Source organism: Astatotilapia calliptera, chromosome 12 (assembly GCF_900246225.1).
Source record: "Astatotilapia calliptera chromosome 12, fAstCal1.2, whole genome shotgun sequence".
In the NCBI taxonomy this organism is placed as follows: Eukaryota; Metazoa; Chordata; class Actinopteri; order Cichliformes; family Cichlidae; genus Astatotilapia; species Astatotilapia calliptera.
In genome coordinates this window covers 21,275,455-21,303,440 of record NC_039313.1, presented here as the reverse complement: position 1 = coordinate 21,303,440, position 27,986 = coordinate 21,275,455, and the positions used below count along the sequence as shown (strand labels likewise).

The following is a 27,986-nucleotide window of genomic DNA, read 5'->3' as shown; positions in this document are numbered from 1 at the left end:
ATCATCTCTAATTACAATTCACACCGATTCCAGCCCGCCATGCTAAAACGCAGCCTACAGAATAAAATAAAAAAGCGGCTTGTAAGGTGCAAAGGGGCACATGAAAAACCAAAACCGAGTCTGAAGGGAGAAAGTAAAAAGAAAAAAGAAAAAAAAATCAAAACACAAGTTCTGGGTGTGGGGTAACAGCATCAGCACAGTATTATGATGTTTCTAAATGGGGAGCGTGTCTCTTGACACGGGTCCCTGTCCAGATATCGATTGCTCCTGTGGCTGCAACACTAACAGCAGTGGAGAGCCATTGAACTTAAAAGCAAATAGTCCTTCTCCCCCGCTCAGCGTTCATTCGCAAGCGATCGATACAGGTTGGCCCAGCACGGCTAACACCTCTATCTCGTATAATGGCCTTCCTCCTATAGTTACTGACCAGGAAGCGATGCAGACAGGCAGGAACGGGGTGGGTAAAGTGGAGAAAAGTGAACGTAAAGGCATACGCATGAACTAATTTAAAATTCAAAACAGCTACATAGATATCCAGTTATGTCAGCTAAACTAAAATTGTGGACACAAGAAATTAACTCAAGTCTCAAAGTTCCTACTTAAAAAAGCTTTAAAATTTTTAAATTAAAGGATAGGAAATCTATTTATAAACATCTAAATGTTTAAATACCTCCAACTGTTGTAACGCAAAGATTAGTAGTAGGACTAAGACATTATTATATTTGATAAGCAGCTCGCAGAGCAGTAAAACCACTGGTGCTTGGACTCTCCCTGCCTAGTTTCCTTTAACGGTCTTCCATTTATTTGCCTGCTTAATAGGTAGAGGTGGGCTGGGCGTCTGTTTGATCGCCATTAGCCCTGTATTAGCCACCATGACCCTAATGTTCCCCACTCCATTACTCTGCGGCGGGAGATGGAGGTGGAGATGATGACCCTGGGAAGAGAGTAAGGCCGAGAGGTTCAGCATGGCTGGGCAGAGATCAAGTGTGAACGAGGAGAAACGCCCATCACCCATTCTTGATCACCCTGGAACCTCTTGGGACCTCAAAGGGGATACACCCTGTATTCACCTCGGCCTTGTCCGAAACACAGCAACACATGATATGAAGTACCGTCATCATGTATGACATGTTATCACAATAAAGGTATTATCTTCACATATGTCCAATTTTAAAATGTTCTAATTTCAGCAAGAAATACCTGCTGCTCAAACAACCAGCAAATCATGTTTTATAAATGAATGAATAAATGTTAGTTTTTGGATGTGTTGGTTTGGGGTTTTTTTGGAAATACCATTTTATGAGCCAGACAATACCAAAGCAAATCCAATCTATTCTCTTTTTCTGGTTGCCATCCCAATACTGTATAGAGATTTTGAAATTAAGTGCTTTTGGACCAGGCAGAGACTGTGCAAAGGTTTCTCCATCCTACTCTATTCTTTTTAAGGGTATTACTGTAAAACAGGCAACTGGATAACGGCAAGGTTCAAAGCAATATGCAAAAAGAATGCAGTTTTTCCAGCTGAAATCATCTGATCCCTTCCATGCCTGAATCAGCTTCAGCTGTAAGCCATCGCTGAGTAGGGACACAAAGGGAAAAAGGAAATGAAAGAAACAGAGGAAAAGAGAGACTGTATGAAAGAAGACAAACGGGGGGGGGGGGGGGGGGGGGGGATTTGAGGGACTGCGGCACTGTACAAAGCACTTAAAGATGGCAGACGTCAGAAGTCGGAGGCAGTTCTTGGCACCAGGAGTCAGGAGTGTTACAAATCATGTGGTCAAGGCAAAGGACGCTACATGGAATGTATCAGAAGCCTTAAATATGGCGGCTCTGCAACTCAAAATCTCTTGGCTTGTGGATTTCTGCAGTAGCAAGCTACTGTGTAGTAAAGTGCTGACTGCTGACTGAAGGAATTTCACTTCTGGGGATCAGAAGGAGATCCACTGTGACAAAAAGTCCAGGCTCAAGAAGGCTGTGACCAAGAGCAAATTACAGCAGCCTTACAGAAAACATGCTTGTTAGCAAGTGTACGCACTTTTCTAGGTATGCAAAAAGAAAATGACTTCTGAACTTTGGAAACTTTACACTGAACTGTCACATTTATATTTCTATATTTACAGCTACATTCACAGTTACCAAAAAATGTACACACAAGCAAAAAATGTGATGAATAAAAACCCTGACTGAGTGATGTGTCACCCACAAAAAGGAAGGCAATTCCTGAATTTCCAAAGTAAAGCTCCCAAGGTTAAGCCTTCCCAATTCATAACAACATCCTAACTGTTTTAGCCCATTTTAATGGGCGGACGTGTACTGGTCCTCTATCAGAATTCCATTAACCCAGTATTAGCCACGGTGACCGTAATGGTTCCCACTTCATTACTCTGTCGCTGGGCGAGATGGGATGATAGCCTAGTGTGGAGATGAAGGCCGGGGGGTTCAGCATGGCTGGGCAGAGCTCAAGTGTGAACAGAGGAAACGCCCCTTTGCCCATTCTACAAGTCGCAAATTCCCTCTGAGACCTCGATGCAAGTACCAGCCTACATTCAACACGCCCCTCGTGTGTTGATGCCTCGCACAAAAAGGATCAGCAGTTATGAATAACTCTTTTGCTCCTAACACCTCCCTTCTCATACATCTGAAGACTTCAGCGTATTTTCTTCGGTGTACAACTTAACAGTTCAATGAAAAAGACCAAACTAAAGACAGTGAGCCCTTAATATTCAAGTATTTAGATCCACTTATTGAGTCATTGAAAAAACTTTTAAGATGTAAACTACACCCAACATGTGTTTGGGACACTAAAGTTTTCATTACTGACCCCTTTCCCCCATTTTTCTGCAATACCCAGAGTTATTAGGCACAAATGCACTAACTGCAGAGAGAAAATGGCCATAGGGCATTTCTAACAGGCTGCCCTTAGCAAAAATAACCTGTGCGCATTTGGAGAAGTCAGAAACAAGTGACACTGTCCTACAGTTGAACCGAGGAACTGTTCTTACACGTCTCACCTTTCATCCTCTGACCCCATTATTTCTTCTACCATAGAAACCTCACCAAAACAGAACATATTTGATTGCCCTGGCCCTCCAAACTCTCTCCCTCTCATAATGTTATCTTAAGAAATGTGGAAACAATTGAACCTCCATTTGATTTTGGCGCTTGAAATGACTACCACATTGGCGTCCTATGCATTTGTGTGCGTGTGTGTGTTCGGACTCGCCGCCCCCTCCCACCCCAAGAGATTCCACAAAGAGATTCCAGGGCCCGTGTGATCGAGCCTCTCTCATCATGGCAAATTGACCATGTGCACTTGACAGCCAGCTGAGTAATCTCCTGACACGTCGGAGTTAACACACCACTCCACAATCACAGAAAGAAAAACAACTTTGGGGAGGAAAAGTCATAAATAACCTGGCAGAGAAGGAGCTTCACTTTCTACTTGCCCTCTGAACCCGGTTGAGAAAACAGTCAATACGAGAGGAGAGCCACACAATTTTCACTGGCGTTTAGGTGGTTTCATTAGGAGAGGCATTACGTGTAAAAAGAGGCATGGGAAACATTTAAGATGGAAGGAGGACTGATGAATAAAAGCATACAATTAGTGCAAATTCAAGACAATTAAAAAAAAATAAAGAAAGAAATAAAAAAGCCACATCAGCCGTAGCAAAGACAGGCTTTGCTAAGGTGTGAGAATAGCCATGAAAACCTGTGAAAGTGGAGTTAACTGTTGCCGTCACAAACAGAGAGCGTGAGAATAAGAGCAAGAAAGACACAGACCACAAGACCAGAAGAACAAGAAAATTTTGAATGAGTAAGAGAGAAAAATGCCAGAAATTGTCATTCCTCATTGATGGCGTGAGCAGGAAGTGGTTTTGAACCACGGGGATTGTAGGCCATGCTTTCTTAGAAGGGAGGCTTACACTTAGCTCTTGTATGACAGCAGACTTTTCATCACACAGTCACACTGAGCCACCACTGGGCTCCAAAATCTGTCACCAGACTCTAACAGAAATGGCCCTCCAAATTGAAAAAGTCTGCAGCCATCACAGGAGTATAAGGGGTGAGAGAAAGGAGTGTTGAGGGGTGGAAGTTGAAAGCGTGTATGCGTGAGTGTCTCTACCCACAGACATTTCTAAGAGTACGTTTGTCTCTGTATAACAGAATAGAGGTTGGGAAGAACAGACAGGAGGGGAGGGAGAGAGTGAGAAAGAGGGAGGGCAGCTGAGGGGTTTAGGGGGGAAAATGTGGTCATCAATTGCTGGCAGCGGATCGAGGGAAAAGATTATTGGACGGTAACCCAGCGGCAGATGTCTGATGAGTGTCTATTAACCTGCCTCCTACATCTCGTAGGCCGTGTCGCTGATGAATTCAGACCAGGAGGCCTTGTCCCACCCAATAGGAGGGGTTGGTAATCCCTCTCCAGGAAATACCTGCCAGAGACCCCGAGACCTGATTGGCCGTATCTGCGCTGCTCTGGCACAGTTAACAGGATGGGGATGCAATTGAGGAGATATGAGTCAACCCCTGCAGCTTCCTGTCCATTGCTCCTCTACCATCATATAGTGTCACTCTCCTCTTCCATCCCTCTTTTTGTTTCTCTCGTACCTGTGTGGCTACATCCATTCATTCACCCACTGATGCCCTTATTTGTATTTCTGCTCACCTTTTTTTCAAATTTTCCTGCACTACTACTTGATACTCCTTTAACCCAGCAGACCTGAAAAAGCTAGAATATGACGACAAACTAAACAAACCTAGTCTTGAGAGTGACTGGACAGACAGGGCTATTTGCTCAGTGACATCAATTGGAGGTACAACATCTCTCTGACAAACCGCAGTCACCAGGATTTGGGCCTTGGCTCACCTGAACCTCATATAAAATGGTTTAAATATGGGATTTCCCTGGCTGGTATATGGCACAGTCCCTTTCCCTACTCACCACTGTTTCAACAAATTGCTACATGGACATGGAATACCATCTCTCATCAGCTCCCCACCCACAGACTCCTGCATAGATAAGCCCAAAGTAAAGAATGGGACATGGCATTAATAATTCTCTAGGAAACCTCACCCCATCACTATTGTTCCAGAAAGACATATTTGAACAGGCAGCACCCTTTAAGCCCATGATGTTTATTTTGACTACACACAGTATTAATGTCTATAAAATATGCCAAGAACAGTTGATAAGTGATGAGATATCAACTGACACACTTAGATAAACCTGTTTTGGTCCATTTGGCCTGTTAAAGAGACCATGTCCCAAAAGACCTGATGATATATGAGTTTGGTATCATCTGCCAACAAATCACTTTTATGTCATCGCCTCGACTCAATGTTTGCCTCGCTCTCTTTTTGTCTGAGCAGAACAAAACAGAAACAATTCAGGAGGGAGGCAATTTAAAATAAAAATCATCTCCACCCAACCATCTTAGTGTGCCAGTTAGTTTCAATTAAACCTGTTTAACTAGGAGCTTACTTAGCATGGCCCAGGATGTAGTCAGTGTGGAGGGCAGAGGGGCAGAGGGAGGGGCTACAGGGTGTGAGAGCTCAGGGTCTGTGCTCCACATCTGCTCCTATATTAAAGGCATATGGGCTGGACCACGCCAACCACTTATGAGCATGCACGGACCCCCGTCCAGAGCCCAATCAGTCTTGATGGGGTGATGTAATGGACATACCTTGGCCTCCCTTGTCCTTTCAAGCACAGTGCAGCCATAACGCAATCCTGCACAGAAGGCCAGACAACATGCCAACTCACTGTCAACACCTGCCCGTCAAAAACTGGTGGTATGAAGGCACACATGCAGTGGAAAAGAAGGGATGGCGACGGCAACGGGCTGAGATAAGAAAGGAATATAGAGAGAAGGAGAGAAAGTAAAAGCAAGCGAGACGCAGAGAGGGAAGACAGGCAGCCTGCAGGACCGCTGAGGCCACAGAAGGCTGTAGAGAAAAGATGGGAAAAATTACCCGAAAACGAATAGTGCAAAAGTAAAATCTAAGGAGTATCTACCACCAGAACTCGTGCAACTTGTGTTTGTCTTATAGCATGGAAGGTCAGAGAGGAAATGAGAGACACAAAATATGGGTTGGGATGTGGCTGTATAATAATCCAGAACAGGCCTGCTCCTCTACTCCCCCTGTGGCAGAAAATTAGGAGCCTGTGGTACAAGTTGTCCCTTCCACATTTATCAGTGACACCACCATGCCCAGACTCGCACAATTGTGTTTTCATCTATTCCCACAAACAACCATTCATCTTGGCTGTGGTGTAATGGAGAAGAAGCACGGGGAAGGAAACAGGATCAAGGGATCCCACGCTTTGGTGGACAGATATGGTGGAGAGGAAAGGGTGTTCTGGCTAGACGCCTGACTTAGGTGACTGAGAGTTATCTCAGGTTGGAGGCGGGGGGAGCTTGTGTGCGGTTTGCCTTCTCAGAAGGATAAGGTGTAGTCAACTCTGTGGTGACCCAAGAGTTTGTCACAGGGGATGTAATGAGGTCAGATTACAGGCTAGTCCACAGACTGGCTGCAAAAGGTTGGCCCGTAATCCCACAGTCATTAAAGGAATGCTTTGTTAAAAGTGGATGGAGGAGAGAGAAAAAAGATGGAGAGAATGAAGAAGAGGGGGGAATATAAGAGGTGTGTGGGGGAACTCAATAACACTTGATTCAATATGAAAAGCCTCTTGTTGCCACCCAGGAGAAACCCGGCTAGGAAGGATGTGAGGGAAGCCAGCCGAGAGACTCCTACAACCAGGAACAAGACGTGCCTTGTTCCAGGTTTAAGGAGCAAACAGATTAAGATGAATTGATGCAAGCTTAGTGACTTTAGAGAATGGGGAGAGAGAAAAAAAACGCCCACAGATCAATAAGGCTTAGGAAGCAAGCAACCAAAGACGAATCTCAACTCACATTCAAGAGGATAATACTCAATGAAGGAAACACTCTCAGATCTCACATATATCCCTACTGTTTGGTTTAGACTTAAAAACAAAGTTTAAGTGTACAATAAAAAAAATTAACAAAACCAGGATAGCAGTGGGTGGGTGGGGGGGGGGGGGGGGGGGGGATTTAAAAACAAAACATTTGAAATTTAACATAAATGTAAACATTTTATGCAGTTGTAGAGGTAAAAGAAAAATTATGAGTATGGACAAAGAATAAAATTTAAACGATGAAACAAGGCTGAACTATTTATACAGACATTGCTTACACATGTGCATTTTTTTTTTAATTTTCACTTCTGTGGTTTGAAAATGCATGTGTCTGTGCACTGTGTACGCTAGAACACACGAGGGGTTTAAAATAAAACATATGCAGATCACACCAAAAGTCCTATTGCCAACAAGTTAACATACATCCAGTGTCCCACAGTGCACTGTGACAGATCAGTGCCTAAGCCGGCCTGGCGGGGCCTGCGCCCTGATGTTTGCAGAGATCAGAGAGAATGATCTGGGTTAACATGGTAATTATACGGCAAAGCCCTGCTATCTCAGGCTGGATCTGAAACTGTTTTTCTCCTCTCTACTCAGATATTTCAGGCCTCCAGTTAGGAGGAGCGACAGCCGTCTTCCAGAGGTAAAGCCTTAAGAGGTGTTCCATCTTAATGGAGGTAAGCACGTTGTGACTACATTTAATAACAAAAATAAAGATCTGCTTTAAATTATTAAAATTTATAGGCTTGTATGAAAATATTTTTTATATTTTTCATATGCTCTGATTTAATAATAGAAAGGCTCATCAGCGGTCTGGTTGTTGTTGATAACTTGAAAGTTAGATTTCAAACTGGAAATTGTGTGTGATAAAAAGTCACGTGTGAAATTAACTGTAAAATCAACTGCCTGTTAGCTAGGTTTTATGAGATTATCTGGGCATTGTATATAAAATACCACTGTGCACTATTGAAACCATTAAAAGCAGACTAGTATGAAAGTTAGGAAAGGGCTCATTTAAACTCACCATCATTGTTATTCCTTCCAAAGGAAGAAAGAAGAGATAAGTAAACCATTGGCTGAGGTAATTGAAAAGGGTACCAATTATAAGATTTTAACTGCTTTACATATCATTGGAAACAATCACTGTGTTATTTTTGGAGACAGAAACTTTTAAAAAATAAAATATAGCTGACTTTTGACACTACTGAAATTAGCACATGGTTTGCATCTGGTTTGGTGGTAAAACACAACCTGCTCTTGGACTTCAATTATTTTAATGTGGAAAAATAATAATTGCTCTACCTAGAGAGAGAATTATAAAAATATTAACAGTATTTTGCCTGTATTAGGTTTCGACCAACCAAAAAACACAAAACAAAACCTGGTGGTAGCTATGCCCGTGACTGTTATTTCCCAGTATGTTTATGTTTTTTCTGTATTTATTGTAATGTGTATTGTTTCCGTGACCGCAGGTGTGCCCTTTAACCCCAAAGTCATTAGCCTTTGCCAACTAGGTCTCTAAACTGCACTACGCTGGTGCAAAACACGTGCAGAGAAAACGAGAGGCACAGCGAAAGAGAGAGAGCGGGAAGGGGAAGAAGGCTCCTGGGCCAATTACGGCCCCAAGAAAACAAAGGGCTATATTTCAATGATTCCTCCAGCTGTGCTGTTTATGAGCTGTGTGCTTAGTCTCTGTGACCTTCACCTCCACACTTGCCCTCTCTGAGGGAAAACAAGCTAAAATTGCCTGATGCTCAATCTTTCATTTCCCCTTGTTTTTCTCCCCCCTGTATTTTCACTTTTCTTGCTTTTGCAAGTTGCTAAAAACATACTGCTTATTTGATTCAGGATTTTTTATATTTATTAGGTTAGATATTTTATGGCCTAGCAACTTTAGTGCTAACTTGATGGTATGCCATGTCCAACACAGTCTTAAATGTAAAAGTAAGAAAAAATATAGTCTAATCTAAGGCTTAATGGCAAGGTGTGTGTCATATGTAACCTTTATAACTTTGCTTGTCAGACTCCCTCCCTCTCCCACCAGCACACATACGCACATGTGCACAGACCTCATAAGCAGGGTCTGGGTATCAGTCACTGTGGCCCTTTGACAGGTCTAACCTTCCCAAGCGGCAGGCTACAACATCTTCACTGCAGTCCTATTGACCAAAGCAATAAGCCATTCTATATGGTGTATTAAAGTAATTTTCCACATGCTACCTCAGCACGATCCATTGTTCATGCAAGCTGCTGCTGACCATGAAGACAGGAAGAAGGTGGAAGGGGCAAAAAAAAGAAAAAAAAAACCTTCCCCAAGCTACTGGATGAAATTGCAACACTTTGCACAGCAAAACGATAAGTTCTCTGCATAAATGTGTTTTACTTTTTCTTTTTTTTTAATTAAAAACTGTGTGTGTGTGCGTGTGTGGGGGGGGGGGGTTCTGACTTAAAAGATGCAGTCATTACCACAGTCACTCATGAAGGAATTTTTGGACTGTCAGAGGGAGGTGCCAGCAACACCTAAACGCTTGGAGGCATATGTCCTTACTATTCAAAGAGCATGTTCAAATTATTCCTCTTATATTAGAAAGCAAAAAAAAAAAAAAAACGAAAAAGGAGCGGTTCTTTTGTTGGCAAGCACTGGCTGTGTAATATGTTGAGGCCATCTGCGTAGTCCGGTGGCTGCCCTCCCCTGCTCCTCGTGTCAGAGGTGGTGTTGGAATCGCTGTGTACCTCACCCTGGCCTCTGCTGAAATCAGCTCCAGTCCGGGACCATGTGACAAATGATTCCAATCTAGGCTGAGCGCCCTTGACTTGACCCTGACCGCTGTAGACAATAAGGGCAAGCTCAGTCACTGGAAAAGATGTTCTGTGCTAATAAACCCGAGTGCGGACCAGGGTAGCAGTGAGCGGCAGCACGGCTTGGGTGGGAAGGGGGAGGAGGGCATTCGGGGAGAGAGGAAAGGGGGGAGAGTTCAGGTTCTGACCTCTCAGGTGCAGGTTGATAATGAGTCTCCCTGTTTGCTCTGTGAAAATGACCTAAGAGAGATGAAAGGAGCCAGAGCACAACAAAGAGCCCCATTCTTTGCTCCACTGAAATGGGATCATTCTTGAGGATTGGCTTATGAATGCACTTTCTATTTCATTGGCTTTAAAGGGCACTTAAGCCAAAATACAAACATGTAAAAGTAGTTGGGCTAGATGCTGCCACGCAGCCCCTGAAACCAAGCGTGCACCTCCTCTCGGACCCCACACATGCAAACAAAACAAGCAAACAGACGAATAAAAGTAGATGCTCGCTCGCCCGCATACACATGCATGCAAGGACAAACGCACACATGCCGACAATATCCCAAATCCTGCTTGTGTCTCCCCTTGTCTCCTTAATAAACCCTATAAAATGAGTGTGCTCTTGCCAAGCGTGGTGCCGTAAACATGCCACTCCAGAAAGGTTCTGGGCATCCCGCTAGTTATGCTAATGAAACCCCCACCCTCTTCTGTTTTTCACTCTCTCTCTTATCCTGCTGGCACAGGCTTCACTCTTCCGCAGTACACCACTCCATTGTCATCCCCTGCCCCTGTTCTGCTGGCATCAGACTAGATAATACACAGCAAAACGAAGATCCAAGAACCCTTGTAAAAAAACATGGCAAGAGAATAATATGGTTATTATTTCTTTGAACTCAAAACCAGGCCATTGTTCTTCATTTTTGTGTCCCAATTTGTAGCAAAATATGGTACAAAATATGATTATCTTAAGAATGTGCATGCACGGATGGCTAATTATAATGGTATAAACAACATTTCCAAGGTAAGTGTTAGGAAAGAAACAAGAGAGGGTCATGAAATACTGAACAAAATAACTCTCACTTCTATCTGATAAGCTGTGACAAGCTTTGACACAGCCAGAAAGTAGAGGCAGGACTTCTCGTAGCGCTGATTCTGGTAAAGTGGAGTATATCAGCAGGTTATTTGTCATGGGGACTTTCGGGAACTTAGCGCTTAGAGTAACTTAGAACTTGGAGGCGGAAGTGCTGGGCATGACAGGAACCCCTGAAGTCTGCTGAACTCTGCTGAGTGTCAATCTGGAAACCAGGATTATACCCTCCATCCTCTGGCTCGAAAACACAAAACCCACTTGTCACTGCAGCACAAACTTTTGTTTGTGTGACTCTAAGAGCGAGTAGGTGTGTGAAAATGCACATTTGTCTGTATCTATAAATGTGTGCGTGTGTGTGTGTGCGTTTTCATGCTTCTTCAAGGCCTTGTGTGCATGTGGCTTTCTCAGAGCTGTTGAGTAAGCCAGGCCTCTGACATGTGGATTTGTGGCTTGACTGCAGAGGAGTTTATCACAGATAATTACATAAGAATGTGCTGGAAAAGGAACAAACCACGGACAGTCTGGGCTGGCAGATGCTGAGCCTCGGCCTACACAGTGCCCCGTGCTCCCTGCACTCCAGACTCACACACCAGCCCCCACCGGGCCTCTCTAAGCTTGAAAGGGCAACAGAGAAAACACTGAAATCCTGGAGAGCCCAAATGAGCTTCTCTTTTATTTCTCACCCTACAGCTTCCTTGCTTCTCTTTCCTTCACTATACTTTTCACACATTTAACTTTAACTTCGCAGAACACACAATAGATTTTTTTATATATATATATCGTGTTAAAAATATATGTCTCCAAGTATTAAAAGTGTTAAATAAAAGTAAATATATATATTTTATGGAAGTATGAATAGCCAAAAATAAAGTGCACAAATTGTGCAAACACGCTTGTAGTCTCACCAAGCTTGGAAATTGTGGATTTGCCGAATAAAAACTACTGAAATAGGTTTTGCTGAAGATCCAGCTTTTGCCACCAGCGGTGATCATCCACATTAAATTTGTGTGAGTTTCAAACAGAAGTTGATGTCACCACACAAGTTTGAGGTCTGCACTGAAAACGCAGAGTACACAGCGCCAATGATAAGGAGACTTCAGGGAGTGATTTAAAAAATAGAAGCAGCGCTGAATGCACCCTGGAGGTGAATGAGAAGATGATCTTCAGTTTTCATGGATAAAGTCCCTGAATGACTTTGTAAATGCATACACATTGTTTTTTTGTTATTCAAAATGGATCTTTTGAGGGTGAACATCACCTCTGTTACACAATGCCTTGATCCTGGACCAAGAGAGAGAATTCCAAATTCTGCGAATATTCTCGCTCTGTGATCGTTCCGCCACAAAACTGTGGCAGTGTCGTGCCTTCTATCATCCGGGCTTCTGTAAAGCGCAGAAATGGTCACTTTTTTCTCATGTTATGAACATTCTCAGTGTCAGTGTCTCTGTTGCAGATGGTGCAGTGTGTGTGTGTGTGTGTGTGTGTGTGTGTGTGTGTGTGTGTGTGTGTAGGTGGGGGGGGGGGGGGGGGGGGGGGGGGCATCTATGGTGTACTGAATTGGAAATGGAAGTTTATAAGGGCACTGGCACAAACCTCTCCTCTGCCCTCCCAAGATAATGAAAACAGTGTGGCGAGAAGTAAAATGTGACCACTGCAAAACTGAAACCGCACTGAGGTAGCAAGATGAATAACCTTGCGCACCAGCCAAGTGAATTCTGGGTATCAATGCCTTTTCGATTCACTTACTTTTTGTAATCATCAAGGTCAAAAGGCAATTTCTGCAAGCACATAAATAAATAAAACAGGTTGGCAGCAAATTAAATAGAAAGGGGAACAAAGTCATGCCTCTAGCTAGTAATAGAAAAAACAAGGGTAGAAAATCTCACATGAAAGCTAATTTTAGATAACATCTAGCTTTTCCATTTGACTAATTGGAATACACTTCAGTCTTCATACAGAAATGCCATTAGCACTTAAAACATTTTGTGCTAAAGATTTTTGTTATGCAAAGTATTATTTCCTCATCCATGACAGCATCCAAAAGCTGTTGATAGTGAATGTTGTGGTTTAATCTTTTTTTTAAAATTATTTTATCATTATATGGCTTTAAAATAACTCTGATTGTAAAAGTTGTATTTTCTTCAGCTGCACTTTTACTTTGTCCAATAAAGCCAAAATGCCATCCCTTAGTCTATTACTAAAGTTACCAAATGTTACCAGTGGCCCCCTTTTTTTAATCAAAGACAGTGTTAACATAAACATGTTGCATACTGACTATCATGGCTAGCTGTTGTCTAATGCTGCATTTGAGATTACGTGAACAATCAGTTTATAGTTATCTGGTCTGGTGTCCCTCTGTATGCTTTAGTTTGTATTTTAAACTTGTCGTTTTAGCCTTTCTTACATGAAACCTGAGGAGGCCTGTTTTTCAAAGTGACTTTCAGGTTATTTTCTGATGGCACAACTTTTCCACTTAATCCAGGAAAAAAAAGACAAAGAAAAAACTCCTACAGGGTAAATTAGTCTTGCTGTCAAGTCTTAAACTCACAAACCCAAGGAGACAAGACAACTCTCCATGTTTTTAGTTGCTCCTATAAAATATCTACAGGAATCCTTAGTTTTTCTTTCCACCAAATGAGCTAAGATATAAGAGAACTTTATTGACTTGTAATCGTGTGATACTGAGTAGTGTCAGCAACAGCTCAAGGTTATTGTGCGAAATGAGTTCAGGCTCTAAACGGCTCAGCATTGTAAACTAAATCAATACTACCAAATAGTGAGTACTGCCATTTACAGCATGACGCCCGCAGGAATTTCATTCTAGTCATAACTCTCAGCACCCGGCCTTACATAGTAAGCAACAATGGGCCCTTATGAAAAAGTAAACAAGTTGTCGGGGTCGTGCAGTTTATTCCTCAAGGTTGCGTCAAACCCCAACATCCAGCCTCCTACTATAGGGCCAGAGGTCTTGCATTTGTCTGGCTCTTCTGTCAGGGGCAGATCCCTCCTCGCAGTACACTGCTAGCAGAGAGACGGGGGCTTTTATTAAGTGTTGGCAGTAGACAATATGGCCTCCGCCTGTTTCTAGTGCCCCTGATTCTGCTCTCTTGGCACATGATAAGATTCTGAGTCCATTCTGACAAACCATACAGTATATATTGCTTTTGTTCAAGAATCCAGAGCAGTTTCTCAAAAAAAAGAAAAGAAAAAAGGACAGTTTATTACTGTTTAGAAACCTCCTTCCAAGAGCAAAGCAAGCATGCACAAGAAAGAGTAATGATATGTTTTAGGTCAATATTTTATACGATGATGCATTTTGGGAGGCACACCTCTACAAGGCATGTGTGAAACAATGGGTGTCATAACTGCCCCGTGCAGCTTATTAATCTTCCCTCGCCCTATAATCAATCTGTTTCTCCCCTTGCAAACACTGGTTACATTCCTGCGTTACATGAGAGACCATCTTTCACTGTGGCATAAAAGGGTGGCTCCAGGATGCTGATGTCTCTCTCATATGAGGCAGCTAAGACTAACAGTACAAAGCGACTTCCTCGGGATGTTTTTAAATCGATGGCAGCAAGATTAAGCAGGAAAAAGGAAACGGGACATCAACTTTTCTTGTTTGTTTTTTTTCCCCCCACAGCTGATTTGACTAGTCAAATGAAAGCCTAGAAAAAAAAATCTGTAGATTACTTATTGACTACCCAAATAATAGTTTTCTTTGAAGAACAGATTTCCAAAGCTGTGACACAAAGGTATCTTTCAGCGACTGTAAAACCTAGGCAGGGTTCTTATTAGGATGTCCAATCAAACATATGGTGTCATGCTTACAACTGGGAACCATTTCAGAGGTATGTTGTGAAGTCATACGGTAGTGCTCTGTTAAAATTATTCTATAGAAGACAGCAAGGGGAAGTTGCCACTATTCTTGTCATTCCCCATTGTATAGTCATACTGCAGCAATTATTCAAAATCTTTGATTATCCTCAGAGAAGCGATGCAATCATGGCTGAAAATCAATTTCAGGGACATCAGGAAAAATCAAAAAGCTAGCACAGTGCCAACAGGGCCAAGGGCTTGTGTGAGAGAAGAGAAGGGATTTTTTTCTCATCATCGTTTCGGTTTTCCCTTTGCTGAGGGTAATCAGCCAGGAACACCAGAGAGCTTGCTGTTAGTCAGAGCCAGATCCTGATCCTGTTCAGAGCTGCTAGTGATGTAGAGCCAGGTAGCATCCAATTAGCGCTTAGTGTAACTTAATGCAAAGTACTGGCACTCGGCTCACCGAATCCAACTAGTTGTCATAGAATTTCCACGCTTGTTCTGTCAAATTCACGAACATTTGCTGATTTGCTTTGCCTTCTCAAGGCACCATGGAGTTGAAATAAGACGTTTTCATCAATGCTGTGCTGTGTATGGCCATTTTCTGCTAAAACAGATTGGCCTGATTACTGATGAGACAGCAGGCACGTCAGCGACGGCTGCTTGATGCTTATTGACAACTGTGTTGCTTTAGAACCACATTTACTCCTTTTACATATAGAGCAATTTGTAATGGCACAGGTTCCAAAGCTCTTTAATGGATGTAAATCCAATGAAAAAATTTCATGATAAACTAAAAGCATGTACCATTTTAAGTAAAAGAAGCTGGATATAAAAATTCCACACGTCTTTATGTTCAATCTAGGCATGCCCGCTTGTGTTTAATCAGTCTGGACCAAATGCTGGACTTATCTCCAGCAGCTGAGAGCAGATCGAGTCTGATAATGACATATTTAGAGACACAGCATAAAAGGAAAGCCTACCCTGTTCTTTCGTAGCAGACTGATCTGGTTGATGAAAAGCTCAAAAATATGCCAGAGACATTACAAAATAAGGGATAATGTGTAATATCGTATTTGTCCCAGTTAGATGTGTTTCACTTTCTTTTACTTTTTCTTCCCCTTGACTTGTGCTTCTTGGTCTCAGAACATGAGCAGCTGTGATGAGAGCCCCCACAGACTTCACTTTCTAGTAACACTCAGACATTTGAGTTTTGGCTGTGGCATGTGATGTTTTGTAAAGATGGTGGCTTCCTCCCTCTGTCCTCCTACCTGCCAGGGCTCAATGGGCGGATTGCTGCTACTTGTGTAACAGCATTAGCAGAGGTTATTCAGCAAAACAGTGGAAAATCCACTCCATCATGTTTCCTCATCAGGGATGTCTTCTCTCTGACCTCCACCTCTGTTTCAGTGACTCACACAAACATGGAAGATGGATATGTACCATCTCCTCAGGTTCTGCCAAATTCAACAAAAGACAGGCCTGTCAACCATGAAATGGTCTTTACAGAAGTAATATGGACAAATGTGGATTAGTTGGAGGCACTTTTATCTCTAGATAATTTCGTGACCTTTATTTTTTATTCTAGGTTGTAAAAGATTATTCCGAACGCTATCATAACAACTGGTATAAAAGGAAAATGGTGGTCTATTATCCTCCGTAATTCCTTTCTGGACATCTATCATCATGCTCCCCTCCCTCTACCTAGCATTCATCATAGGACACCCCCATGGTTTTCTAATCTACAGCTTTTGTTTTCTTTTTCCTTTCTTTTTTTTTGTGCTTTTTCTTGGTTATATCTCCTGTGAATTACTTGGCTCGGAAACACACAGGCAAACACACAGACACACACAGGCAAACTGCTGTCTGGCCTCCGAGGTTCAGTGGGAGCATTAAATACAGGTCAGGGTGACAATGAGGTTGTTGCAAGGCCTTGAGGAGGCCTGGGGGACTCTGCTTATTAGTCCCTGGGCATGACTGTTTGTGTTTGGTGAGTACTAGTGTTGGATAGTAAGTTAATAGAGTAGATGCGCGATGAGGACATAAATGGATAAATAAACTAAGCAAAACAGAACAATCCGACGCGATGCACATGTGCACAGATTTCACATCTGGATATTGGATTTCATGCAATGTTCATGTCCTGTCTTGTTCATCTCCCTCAGAAGTCTGTTTTTGGCTCGAGTCATTTCAATGACATCATAGCACAGGACTGATGGGGAATATTTCTGCATGACATTATATTCTTTTTAATAGCTGCAATTTGCTCTTATTATACACTCTTCTTATACACTCTTAAACAGCCTTTATATATAGCTTAAGTTGTAAAAGCACTGTACAACATATGTAATGAATATTTATCCAATTTTAAGGAAAAGTTTTCTCTTACACTGTGATCGATTTAAATTTAGAAGTATTGTTTTTATTTAATCTCACCCTTTCTTTGGTGATTATTTCATTATTTATAATCACAATAAATTAAATTATATGCACTCCAACTTAAATGTACACAATGCACATGCATAACCTTTATTAGTTGAAGCCAAAAATCAGGGAAAAAGATTCAGTTTTCAGTGTAGGCTATGCTGTACTGTACAGTATGTACTATATTCTAATCTATCCACAAGCAGACATGTCTATGCAGCTTCAATCTTTTTCTTTCTTTCTCCATGACAACTTTCATTTCAGTCACATGGGTGTATGCTGTAATAACTCAGTTTTATGTTCAAAATAAAACTGCAATACAGAGGAGAATATTAGTAAATGCTGCAAAGGCGACCCTCAGAGAAATATCCGTTTTCTGCAGTGAATCTTGAGACTGTGTGATGATCTGTTGCAGGTATCTGTTGGTTTCAGAGTCATGCCCTTTACTGTCCCTCCGTTATTTACCCACCAGACATACACAGCTTGATAAATGTTTTGTCTGACCTTCTAAATTTGTTTTCCTTCCTCTTAACTGTGATTTTATTTCCCTTGGACAGGCCAGACACTGTGCGCCTCTCTGTGTGTACGTGCACGTGTGAATGTGTCTGCTCATTTTTTCTTGTTTTTTTAAAGCTTCACCACCCGAAAGATAAAACGTATCTTTTCCTTTTTGAAATTTTTTTTTTCCATCAGTTCATCATTAGAACGGGAAAAAAAGAAAACACTGTAAAAGCAAAGGAATTCAAAGCTCTACTGAAAGCGACTGGCCCTCCATCTAGTGTGTGTCTACTTCAATCTGTAAAGGGTTAAAGTCGCCATAGGCCAGAGCAGAGTCAACATCGGCCACGGCTTGGCTGGCCTACCCTGCCAGATCAATATCTGCAAATAATAAATTAGCTCCCCAGAGGGGTCGCACTAAACCCTGAGCAACACTGCCCTGGAAAAGTCCACAATTGGTGTGTGTGAGACTCAATAAGCCAGGTGAATGACTGTGCAGGGGCACATCTTTAGCACTCCATAATAGAAAATTAATGGTGCTCAAATCAGTGCTGAGGGCACCCTGAGGGTTACCTAATAGGCCTAGTTAGAACTGTCATCCCTTCCAGAGTCGCCTAAAATATTACATGCAAACACAGGGAGCCACGATGAGAGGGAAGAATGGGAGTGCATTTATGTCTTATTTGTGGTTAAATCAGCTACAGGTAAAAGGTGAGATAGCACTGAGAAGATAAGAAAGGAAAGAAGTCATGATTTAGCTTGGTATAGCTTACCAAAGAATACTAAAGAGGTCTAATTTTGAATTTGGAAGAGGACAGAATCTAACGCTAGTAAAACTTATACGTGTCACCATCAGCAAAGATAATCATGGCACAAACTGTTAAGTGAAACCTTTTTTTACAGTGCACTGTCATCGCTTAATGCTGTGACTCTTCGTATTAGCCTTTTAGCTGTTTATTAGCACAGACTTTCATATGCCATTGAAATAGCTGTATGCACAGCCAGGCCCGGCAAGGTCACTTCTACCAGTTTTGATTTCCCCTTTAAGCTACAACATAATAATAATTAGATATTTAAATTTGCTTCATAAAAGCACAGCTCATCTCATTTTAATAGAAAGATTGACTGATGGCCTGAATAAGCACCAAACCGTTGATGTGTATTTCACGATTTTCTTTGTTTCTGCTGGTTAAACGTCAGATATTAGTTATTTCAGTCAGTTGTTGCACAATGTACAATTCACAGCCCTTGATCATACATTTGTCCTGATTATTTATGATAAAAAAACGTTTTTTTCCCCTTTGTGATTATGCTCATTGTCTTCAGTTTTAATGACAAGCTGTAGGTCAAACAGCTGCTCATGTTACCAGAAAAGAAATAAAAAGGAAGACAATGACAGAAAAATGTGAAACAAAATCATTCCAACTTGCTCAATTCAGGCACTATTAGCCTACCATAAAACCATATACCCTAAAGAAAAATTCATATTGCCATATAAACATGGAAATAAATAACAAGAGAGCTAAGTAATTTAAAGTTTTTCTAATATGGTTCTGAATTTTGATACTGTATAATATTTGCAGTGTTCAAGCATAAGCCAATCTAAGGTCCTGTTTAAAAGCAGATCTATATGCCACACAGGCTTGTAATGAGCCTTAAAAGCACATCTGATCGCTTATTCCAGTTGGTTTATTTCCCCGCCCTTACGGAAAGACTGCTGGATTCAATAAACACACTTCTTATTGATCCTAAGTCACACAGCAACACATGCACCTGTCTCACCCACACCCAGCAAGATTTATTACAACTTTATACGCTTGGAAGAAATGAAAAGGCACAGAAATGTAATCAAGTGCACTCCCGCACACACAGACAGTTTAATTAGCCAATGATTTCTCATCAACGTATCCTCATACACGCACAATTTTTCAAACCCTTATTTATCTATGCAATAATATCAGCTGGATGGAATGTGGGGAGGGGTTTTCCTCCTTATCTCTCCTCCTATCCCCCTTAGATCTGGACTTCGGCAAACTGTCTGCTGCACTGACACCGAACTTACCCACATGCCGCCACACTGCCATCCTCCAGAGCAAACAGAGTGTGTCGCTCTCCGCAGGCCACTTGAGATATTTTCAGAGATGATGGAAGATTCTGGAACAAACACGGTGCCAGCTGGAAAAAAAAATAAAGTTCCCAGTGAGGTGAAGAAACACTCTGAGTATCTCTGGGTTGCTGTTATTGTGTAGTTAAGTAGGTATACTCCATCAGTCTGGCAAACATCCCTAAGACGGGCACAGCTACAGCAGATCCTCTCAGTACAGATGAAGACAGAACAACAGGCACAACAGAGGGAACAAGAAAGAAACAGCATATTCCTTTATGGTGCCGAGCTGTGTAGATCTGATGTTTTTAAGTCCCTCTGTGTATGTCTGTCTGAGTGTGTTCATGCCAGTGCCACACGGAAAAAAAAGAAACAGCCTATGAGAAGAAAAGAAAGCCTGGTTCCTCATCATGCGCTTGTTAGCTTGTCCAATCTATGGCAATCAGCACAGTCCCAGGGGTTGAAAGACATGAGATGCTGGGGAAAGGGAAGCCGAGGCTGAGGAAAAGATCAATACCGCTCTGTGAAACAAGAAGTGCGGGCTATTTACTCTCCATTGATCTGATGATGCAGGAGAAACACCTCACTCGGCTATTAAATTGAGAGTATAAGTCTAGTGTGGAGGGCTTTTTTTCCTTCCTCTCTCTGTCTTTCTGTCTTACTTCACCCCAAGGTCAAGAAAAAAAAAAGCTAAAAACATCCACAAACACACAAAAATGGATTGCTTGGGCCAGGGAAAGTAATTAATCTGCATTAAATCTGTCAAGGGAGCAGACACTAACTACCCGTCTTAAGCGAAGTTTTGCTCAGAGCGACTCATGGCAGCATAGGATGGACTACTGGAGGACACGGTGATAAATATAACTGCTAGCCAGGGGCCTGCAGTGCTTCAGATGAGCTACTTTAAGGCTAGGCTTTGCACACTCATAAGAAGCTAAACTAAAAGAACATAAAATTATGCAGGCCTGGTAGTCTAATTAAACTGATGCATTTTGTGTTCAATGTAAACAATTAGCAGGCAGGGAATATACGATATTCTTTCTTCAGGTTTGGTTTCTACAGCCAATATTTAGCATTAGTAGCATTTTAATGCATTTTCAAGAAATCAACAGTTTTGCATCCTGAAATTTTGCAACTCTTAATTTCTGTGGATGTTAACATAGACTAATAAGACCACTCACTATGCTGGAATAAGAAGTTTCCACACTGAATTCCCAAAGTTTCACTGAAACTATGTGATGTCTGCTCTCTATCTGTGGTCATTTTATCTCAACTCAACAACATATTCTATGTAAATGAACCAAGCTGCTCTAGGTACTTAACTCTGTGGGTCAATAGATGAGCTTCAGAACACTTACGCATGCTTTCTTAAAGGATATTGATTAAAAAAACAATTAACTCATTACATTGAAACCTGGAGTGCAATTTCTGTTTTGTTTGGTTGGGTTTGGGATTTGTTTTCTTGCTTACTAGCTGTGAAAGGGAATAATTAATAACAAAAGACGTGACAGCAAGAAGTCACAAATAAATAAATAAAAAGTAAAAATAAGGCATTTAAAGTATTTAAAGTCAGAAGCCAAACACTTTGACTTTTCAGAGCATTTTTTTGGTTTTGAAAACAAAAAAAGAAGAAAAAAAAGTTGACCCCAATGATGAAATTATGTTTTACAATTTAACGGTGTGTTATAAAAATACATTTTTGTGGAGAACTGATCGATTTACGACAGATTTTGTCGGTAAAAACCTTTACAAGGTTACAAGTTGGAAGAATTTCCCTAGCATGTGTCCAGTGGCAGAGCTGCTAACGTCCACAAGCTCGGTGTGAAACTCTCTCTCTCCCACCATGCCTTTCTTCGCCTTTCTTCTAACTCCTCAGAGGAGAAGCCTTATTGACTGTGTGGCTGTATTACAACAAGCAGTCTCTAATGACTCCCTGAAGACCTCTCTATCCCTACTGCCCGCCCGCCCGCCCTCCGTCTCCCTCTCTCTCTCTCTGTCTCACTCTGCGTGCCTCTCCTTCTCTGCCTGCTCTTCAGGCTCCAGTTCAGCAGCTAATTAACCCTCTCTAATAGCGTAGATTACATTAGCTTTGAGCAGCTCGCACCCTCCACCGGACCCGCACTGCCACACAATGAACCCAGCCTTGCTTTACAAATCTCCCCCTTCACAAGAGCACAATTATGAATTCAAACAACTTCTTATCCACACTCACTCATCCAGGGACAGAAGCCCTCCTCTGCAACCGCCCCACTCCTCCCATGCCACCCATCGCCCGGGCCTTCACACAGGGAGTAATGAGAGAACTGAAGAGAGGAGACCACACAACAAGATGGCCAAGAGGGGGAGAGGGTTATTGGGAGGGAGGACCCCCTATTGGGGAAATCAGAGAGGTCACTATAGGTGTTTCATTGGCTGAGCTTACAGAAGCCCAATGATAACCCTCCACTTTAACGTTCGTACTGAAAGGAAAATGGAATCTTAATTACCGCGTGCAGCAAGAAAGGGGAATACCAGGACAAAGCGGAGGTGTACGCATTAAGTAGTCAAAGAGAGGGAATTAAGCCCAAAAATGAATGACTTAAGCCAAAGTTTTCCTTCTATACAATGACAAAAAGGCCAGAATGTGTTCTTTCTCTTTTTTAATAAACTTCCCAGTGGTCAAATTTCTTGATCGTTAAGTTAAATCAATCACTTAAGACCCATCATCTCAAAAAATGCACTCCTATTGGTGTGTACTGTACTGCTACACAGTATTTAGTACCCCGCTGTAGGAATGGCACTATGGCTGGTTAGTCATCTTTGATACAATTCAACTGAGCTGTATAACGGTGCTACCACCATTAAACTGCAGGAGTCCAACTACACTTGGAGCGTTAAAAACCAATGGAGTACCTAGGACGAGATAAAGGAACAGTGAATCAATGAAAAATAGGGTAATTTTTTTGAATCGGAATTTTTTTTTCTCTCTCTCGCTGCACTTACAGTGGCGTTTTATGAATGATAATGAGAAGAGGTGTAAGGGTGGTAAAAAAAAGGGCTAAAAAAGAAATAAAGTATAGAAGAAATGGATGTAATCTGCCCCGTCCAAATGTAAATTGGTACATTTGTAGTGAAAGGACATTCTCATGTTTCTTTGTCCGAACAAGTAATTTTCCCTCCGTCCCTCTTCTGTAAGCCTTGCCATAGCAGCATTTTCCACAGCATAGAGCACTCTCTTTTCTATTTCAATAGGACAGCTCATTTGCTAGACTCCGAGCCCAAACTGCTGACTGGGTTTTTCAAGGCTGTGTACTTTGTGTGTGTCTGTGTGGACTAGTGTGCGTGTGCAAAAGCTTGTGCTAAAAGAGAGAGAAAAGCTGCAATGTGAGAGGGAAGGAAAACGGCGAGAAAGAGTGGGAGAGAGAAAACATTGTATCATTAAGCTACTCAGAGATCATTAGATATATAAGGGTTCTGCTATGCAAGGTCAGGTCTGCTGTTTTTCTAGGTCGGCAGAGGAGCAGTAAAACCAGTCTAATCATCCACTTCTCTTTTCTCTCTTCTCCCTGGTGACACTCCCTTCCTCCTCCATGTGTGGATTCCAGCCCAGTTTCACCACACTCCTGTATGTATTTACTAACATTATCAAGGCTCATGAGCCAAGGACACATTAAAGCAAACAACATGCACAAAAAGGCTTTAAGCTAGTTATTGGCCTCGTTACGGGGTAAAGCTCCTTGCGTCCTCATTCGCTTTCAGGATGTACAAGGCCACATGAACAGGTGCAGCATTCTGCCTGACTATCCAATATTTCTCATTAATGCTGTCATTTAAAATAGAGTTTAGCAACTGGCATTGTGCCCCAAGTGATGGGTGTGTTTGTGCTTGCATGTCTCAAAACACCAGCACATGTTACTGAAGACATTTTTCAGCTAAGGTGACAAGGGCATTAACTTTATTGAGAGGTAAACTTGTTTTGTATGTGAGTTGCTGACACGTGCTTTAACTTGCGGATACGTATCAGTATTGTTTATAAGTGGACTACTGCACCGCTCGGTAGTTTCAAGTGGAACTGCTGATTTGAAGGTTGGTGGAGTTATGGCAGTTATAAAACTAATATTTTTAGTAACACACACCATGCAACACACTAAAATTCACTCTTTGAATTGCTTTAAGAGTTTTAAATTTATTTTAACAGTGGTGCTTCAGCACACTCTGCTGGTCATCAGTAGTATTATGATCACTGATGTTAGCTATTTGCTAATATACTGGTATCAGCATTTATAACAGGCAATAAAATAAAAAAGGTAAAAGATGGAAGAAACACCCTTCAGTCATTCTATGAGTGTTTATTTTTCCAAGTTGTGTCCACTAGAGGGCACTCTAGTGGACACAATTTCATGCTTTAGCACACCCTGCTGGTGATATGTTGTAATATGATCAAACTGATTTTCAGTAATGTCAGTTCACTTTCATTGTTCATTTTCTTTTGTCACAATAGGCAACACTGCAAACACAACAACCAGCTGATGTAAGGAGAGTCAGGCAGAGAGTAAACGAGTAATTCATGACTTGTTGTAGGAAAAAAAACAAGATATAAGAAAAGGAATACATTTTTATTTGTTCATCAAAACAAAGCAAGATAAACCTCATTCTAAAATTAGGGTACCAATGAGCGACAGTTATTTTATTGCAGGTTTAGGCTGAGCATGAATATGAGCAGATTTAGCATTTATATTAATTTCAGTATTTGAAACTGAGCTGTGTCACCCTGCATTCAGAATTTATGTATGGCTCAGGGTTTACCTAAGCCTCTAGTTCTTATTGACTCTAAACTTGGAATGATGGCTGAGCCTTTCAAAATATGCTTAAAAATGTAATATAAGAAACACTGGACATAAGTTATTATTCAGAAAGTTTCATGAATGTGAACAACACACATGAATTTCAATACTTGTCTGCTATGCTGAGGCTTGACCCAGGGCCACAATAGTCTATAGTAACAAAAATCTGTCCGGTACATTTTTATTATTATTTTCAGGTCAAAGTGACTTGCAGGTCACATTAAAAATTCACGTCACGATGCTGTTTGAAATGTTTATTTACATCAAACTCACACAATTTTCATATTGATGTCATTTTATGACAGCAGTGTCATTGTAATGTAAATATCCTGTCAGTTCATATATTTTCTCATATTAGTTTTATTCTGGGGTCTTCTACAAACACCTACTATACAAGCCAAAGATCCTTGCATCTAAAAATCTGTTAAGACACAAGTAAGTTGTTTCATCACCTTCAGACTAATAGCAACTAATCTAATAACAATCAGTGCTGTGCAGAGATAAAAACTGTATATAGTTTTCACAGTTATATTTCAGTATTTTATTTCATTACTGCTATACCCTTGAAATCAAAATAGACACATGTTGGTAACTTTTATTTAAGCAATTTTTGCAGGCCTAAGGCTTTATTGTTACTTAAACTTTAGATGATGTTTGTTTTGAATTTGTGAATCAAATAAGGAAGGCATCACTAGCATAATTTAAAAAACAACAAAGGTTTCATTCATGACAGTTCTCACTTAACTGCAAACAATGTGGCATTATCATGAGCTTGATTTATGCTGGCATTATAAAGGAAGTCTGCCATCAAAAAAAAAAAATGCAAATTGCAAATTATGTTTTACGCACCTGAAAATAGAATTTGAAAAAAATTGGCCCATATATCGATTTTGAAATGACCAAATATCGGTATTGGTCCTAATAATCCTATATCCTAAATTGGGGTATTTTCATAGTCTCTCTGTATTAACTCAAATCACTGGTCATCTTACCACATCTAAAACAACATGATTATGATTAAGTGGTGAATGGTCAAAGCGTTGTGGCTGTTCAGAGTATATTTAACTTTACTAACTGGTGAACACAGTAAAACAATTATCTATTTAAAACCATTCTCAAGAATTAGTAGAGACCAAAATTAATTGTGCACATTGAGCTCATATTTACTAGTTACCCGAAACCTCAATCTACAAGTAACTGGTGAACATAGAGACAGGAAGTAAACCGCTTACCATCAAGTATGCAACTTAAAAGTTCATAACATTGCAGAAAAAAAATGTCACTTCACACGAGACTGAGGTCCTTACAAGTCCACTGAAGGACACCACGCTGCTAGCCCTGGCGGTAGGAGGCATTGCTGTTGGTAATGTGCCCTGTTCATCAAGATAATGATGGATAGCTTTAAAACGGACCCTCAGCTTTATAGAGATGAATGTCCTGCTTGGCCTCTTACTCAGCACTTTGGCCTTTCCCCCACTCACTGTGCGCTTTATCACACAAACAGCCTCACCGGGGCTAAGATGGAGATTAGCGAAGCCTGTCTTTAAAATGGAGCCTACTAAACATTATCAATCAAACAAAAACTGGTTTCTAAAATGCATCCCAATACGCCTTCTATTAGGAGCATCAAAATGGAGCAGTGATAGTTGGCTGTTTGTGCGCTGTTGTGTGTGGGATGAGCTCAGAAGATCGAGTAGAACAGAGAAAAGGACAAGTGTGTGTGACAGAGAAAATGTGTGTTAAGAATGCCTCTCGTTCCCTTGACCGTCTCATTAGGCTAATGTTTTTTTTTATAAGGCACTTCAAATGCCAAGGCATTGGTGGATTTAGTGTAAACTTAAATTCCATTACCTGGCAGGCATTAATTGCTCACTGAGCCCAGAGATCTTTCCCCTGGGGCCTCTATGTTTCCTCTCTGTCATCTGGCTAACTATTCTGTCTAGACTAACTTAGAGCACCATAATCCACCATGGGGATCAATAAACTGCACATAATTCAACTCCAATAATGAGCTTTCACTTCAACACAAGCGCCGGCACACTTCCCAAGGAACCGGCAGGGGCGTAAAATGATAATGTAATTATTAAAAGGACAGACAAAATGAGTAAGCACTTTCACAGAGAGAGGGAGGGTGAGGCCAGCCTCAATTAGACATACTTAAAGCTATCATTGTTATTCGAGACAAAGCTAATCAAGGAGGAGATACAGGGGCATCCATTTCAGCAGGTAATGGAATGACGCTCGCTGACTCTCCCATTTCCCTAGGCTCATGATGTTATAAAGGCCGCCCTGTAGTCACGCGTGAGTGGGCACTCTTTAATGGAGTGCAATGGATGTGGTTTCCTTTTAGAGATGCAGAGGAGGGGGCTAGAGTGTAAGATTCACATTCTAATAGCAACACATAAAACCATATGTGCAAGGGGTCATTTTGAACCTATAGCTTCCACTAGTTACATTTTGTATCTAATGCAGCTATGAAAAGAGCTTCTATGCACCCTGAAACAGTTAAATCTGTATCATGTCATAACACATCAGGCGCCCACACATGCCAGGCATACACACATCAAACTAGCAGCTGCCGTTTGAGACCAGCATGAGAGATTTGGTGTGTGACAAAGTAAGGTTTAACCTGGGGCCTTATCAGTTAACTAGTGTTTCTCCAATTATATGCATCCTTGAACTCCAGTGAAATCAAGAGAAGCTGGTTTGTTTTTTACACCCAACTGCTCCTAATTCATCTGCAGGCTACAGGAGGTCCATGGTGGATAAATTAGGCTTTTACGGAAGAGTTACTCCTACTGTTTATCTGCTGGTGACATTTGCTGCATGGCCCCAACTGCACCATAATTACCCCACTTATTCACTAAACAGGAATCATGCCTGGCAGGAACCCCCTGCCACAAAGGTTGCAGGACTTAGGGCTATGTGCAGCCTCCAGAGTTCAGTGGCCATGGCGTCATGAAAGGACTCCATTCATTTGAACATCAGCATGGGCTCACTTTAGCATGGCATAGAAGAAGATGGGGGCTAAACTGACTCGCCTGAATAGCCGGAACAAAGAGCATCATGGCTGATGACGATGATGAATTTACATTTGACTGCACATGCTTTTCTAACGCACAGCACACCTTGGCACGCCGTGAATGTCACAGTTCCCATAGTGGACTGGCATTTTCGAGAGGATTCTTCTTGCCCCTGGAGCCAGCATACTGAGAGTTGATAGCTATACATATCCCAGCGAGGTAGACGCCAAGGGACAAAGAAAAGAGTTGAAAATAGACATCTTGATGGTTCTATTAACTGTCATCATTAAAAATGTACTCTGTATTCTCAGTGTCTAATTTGTAAAATGCAATGAAATCCTACATTAGGACATTATCTTATCCCCTGACATTTTAGATTACGATACTCATTGTTCAGAAAACATGGCCAAATACAGCAAAACTAGGGAAATGCCAATTAAAACTAGGAACAGTGCTTTTCCGTTGCTTATTGTGC

General features: G+C 41.5%; 1 protein-coding gene across 11 annotated transcripts in view; it reads right to left on the bottom strand.

Annotated features, from left to right (window-relative positions):
* The window catches only part of LOC113033075 (ultraviolet-B receptor UVR8-like), a 307,088-nt gene that overhangs the window by 206,423 nt on the left and 72,679 nt on the right, over nucleotides 1-27,986 (bottom strand). For all 11 annotated transcript variants that reach the window (XM_026186380.1, XM_026186381.1, XM_026186378.1 and 8 more), the window contains exon 5: nucleotides 19,624-19,736. In XM_026186380.1, the coding sequence (XP_026042165.1) occupies nucleotides 19,624-19,736 (113 nt within the window). The remainder of the gene's footprint in view (nucleotides 1-19,623; nucleotides 19,737-27,986) is intronic.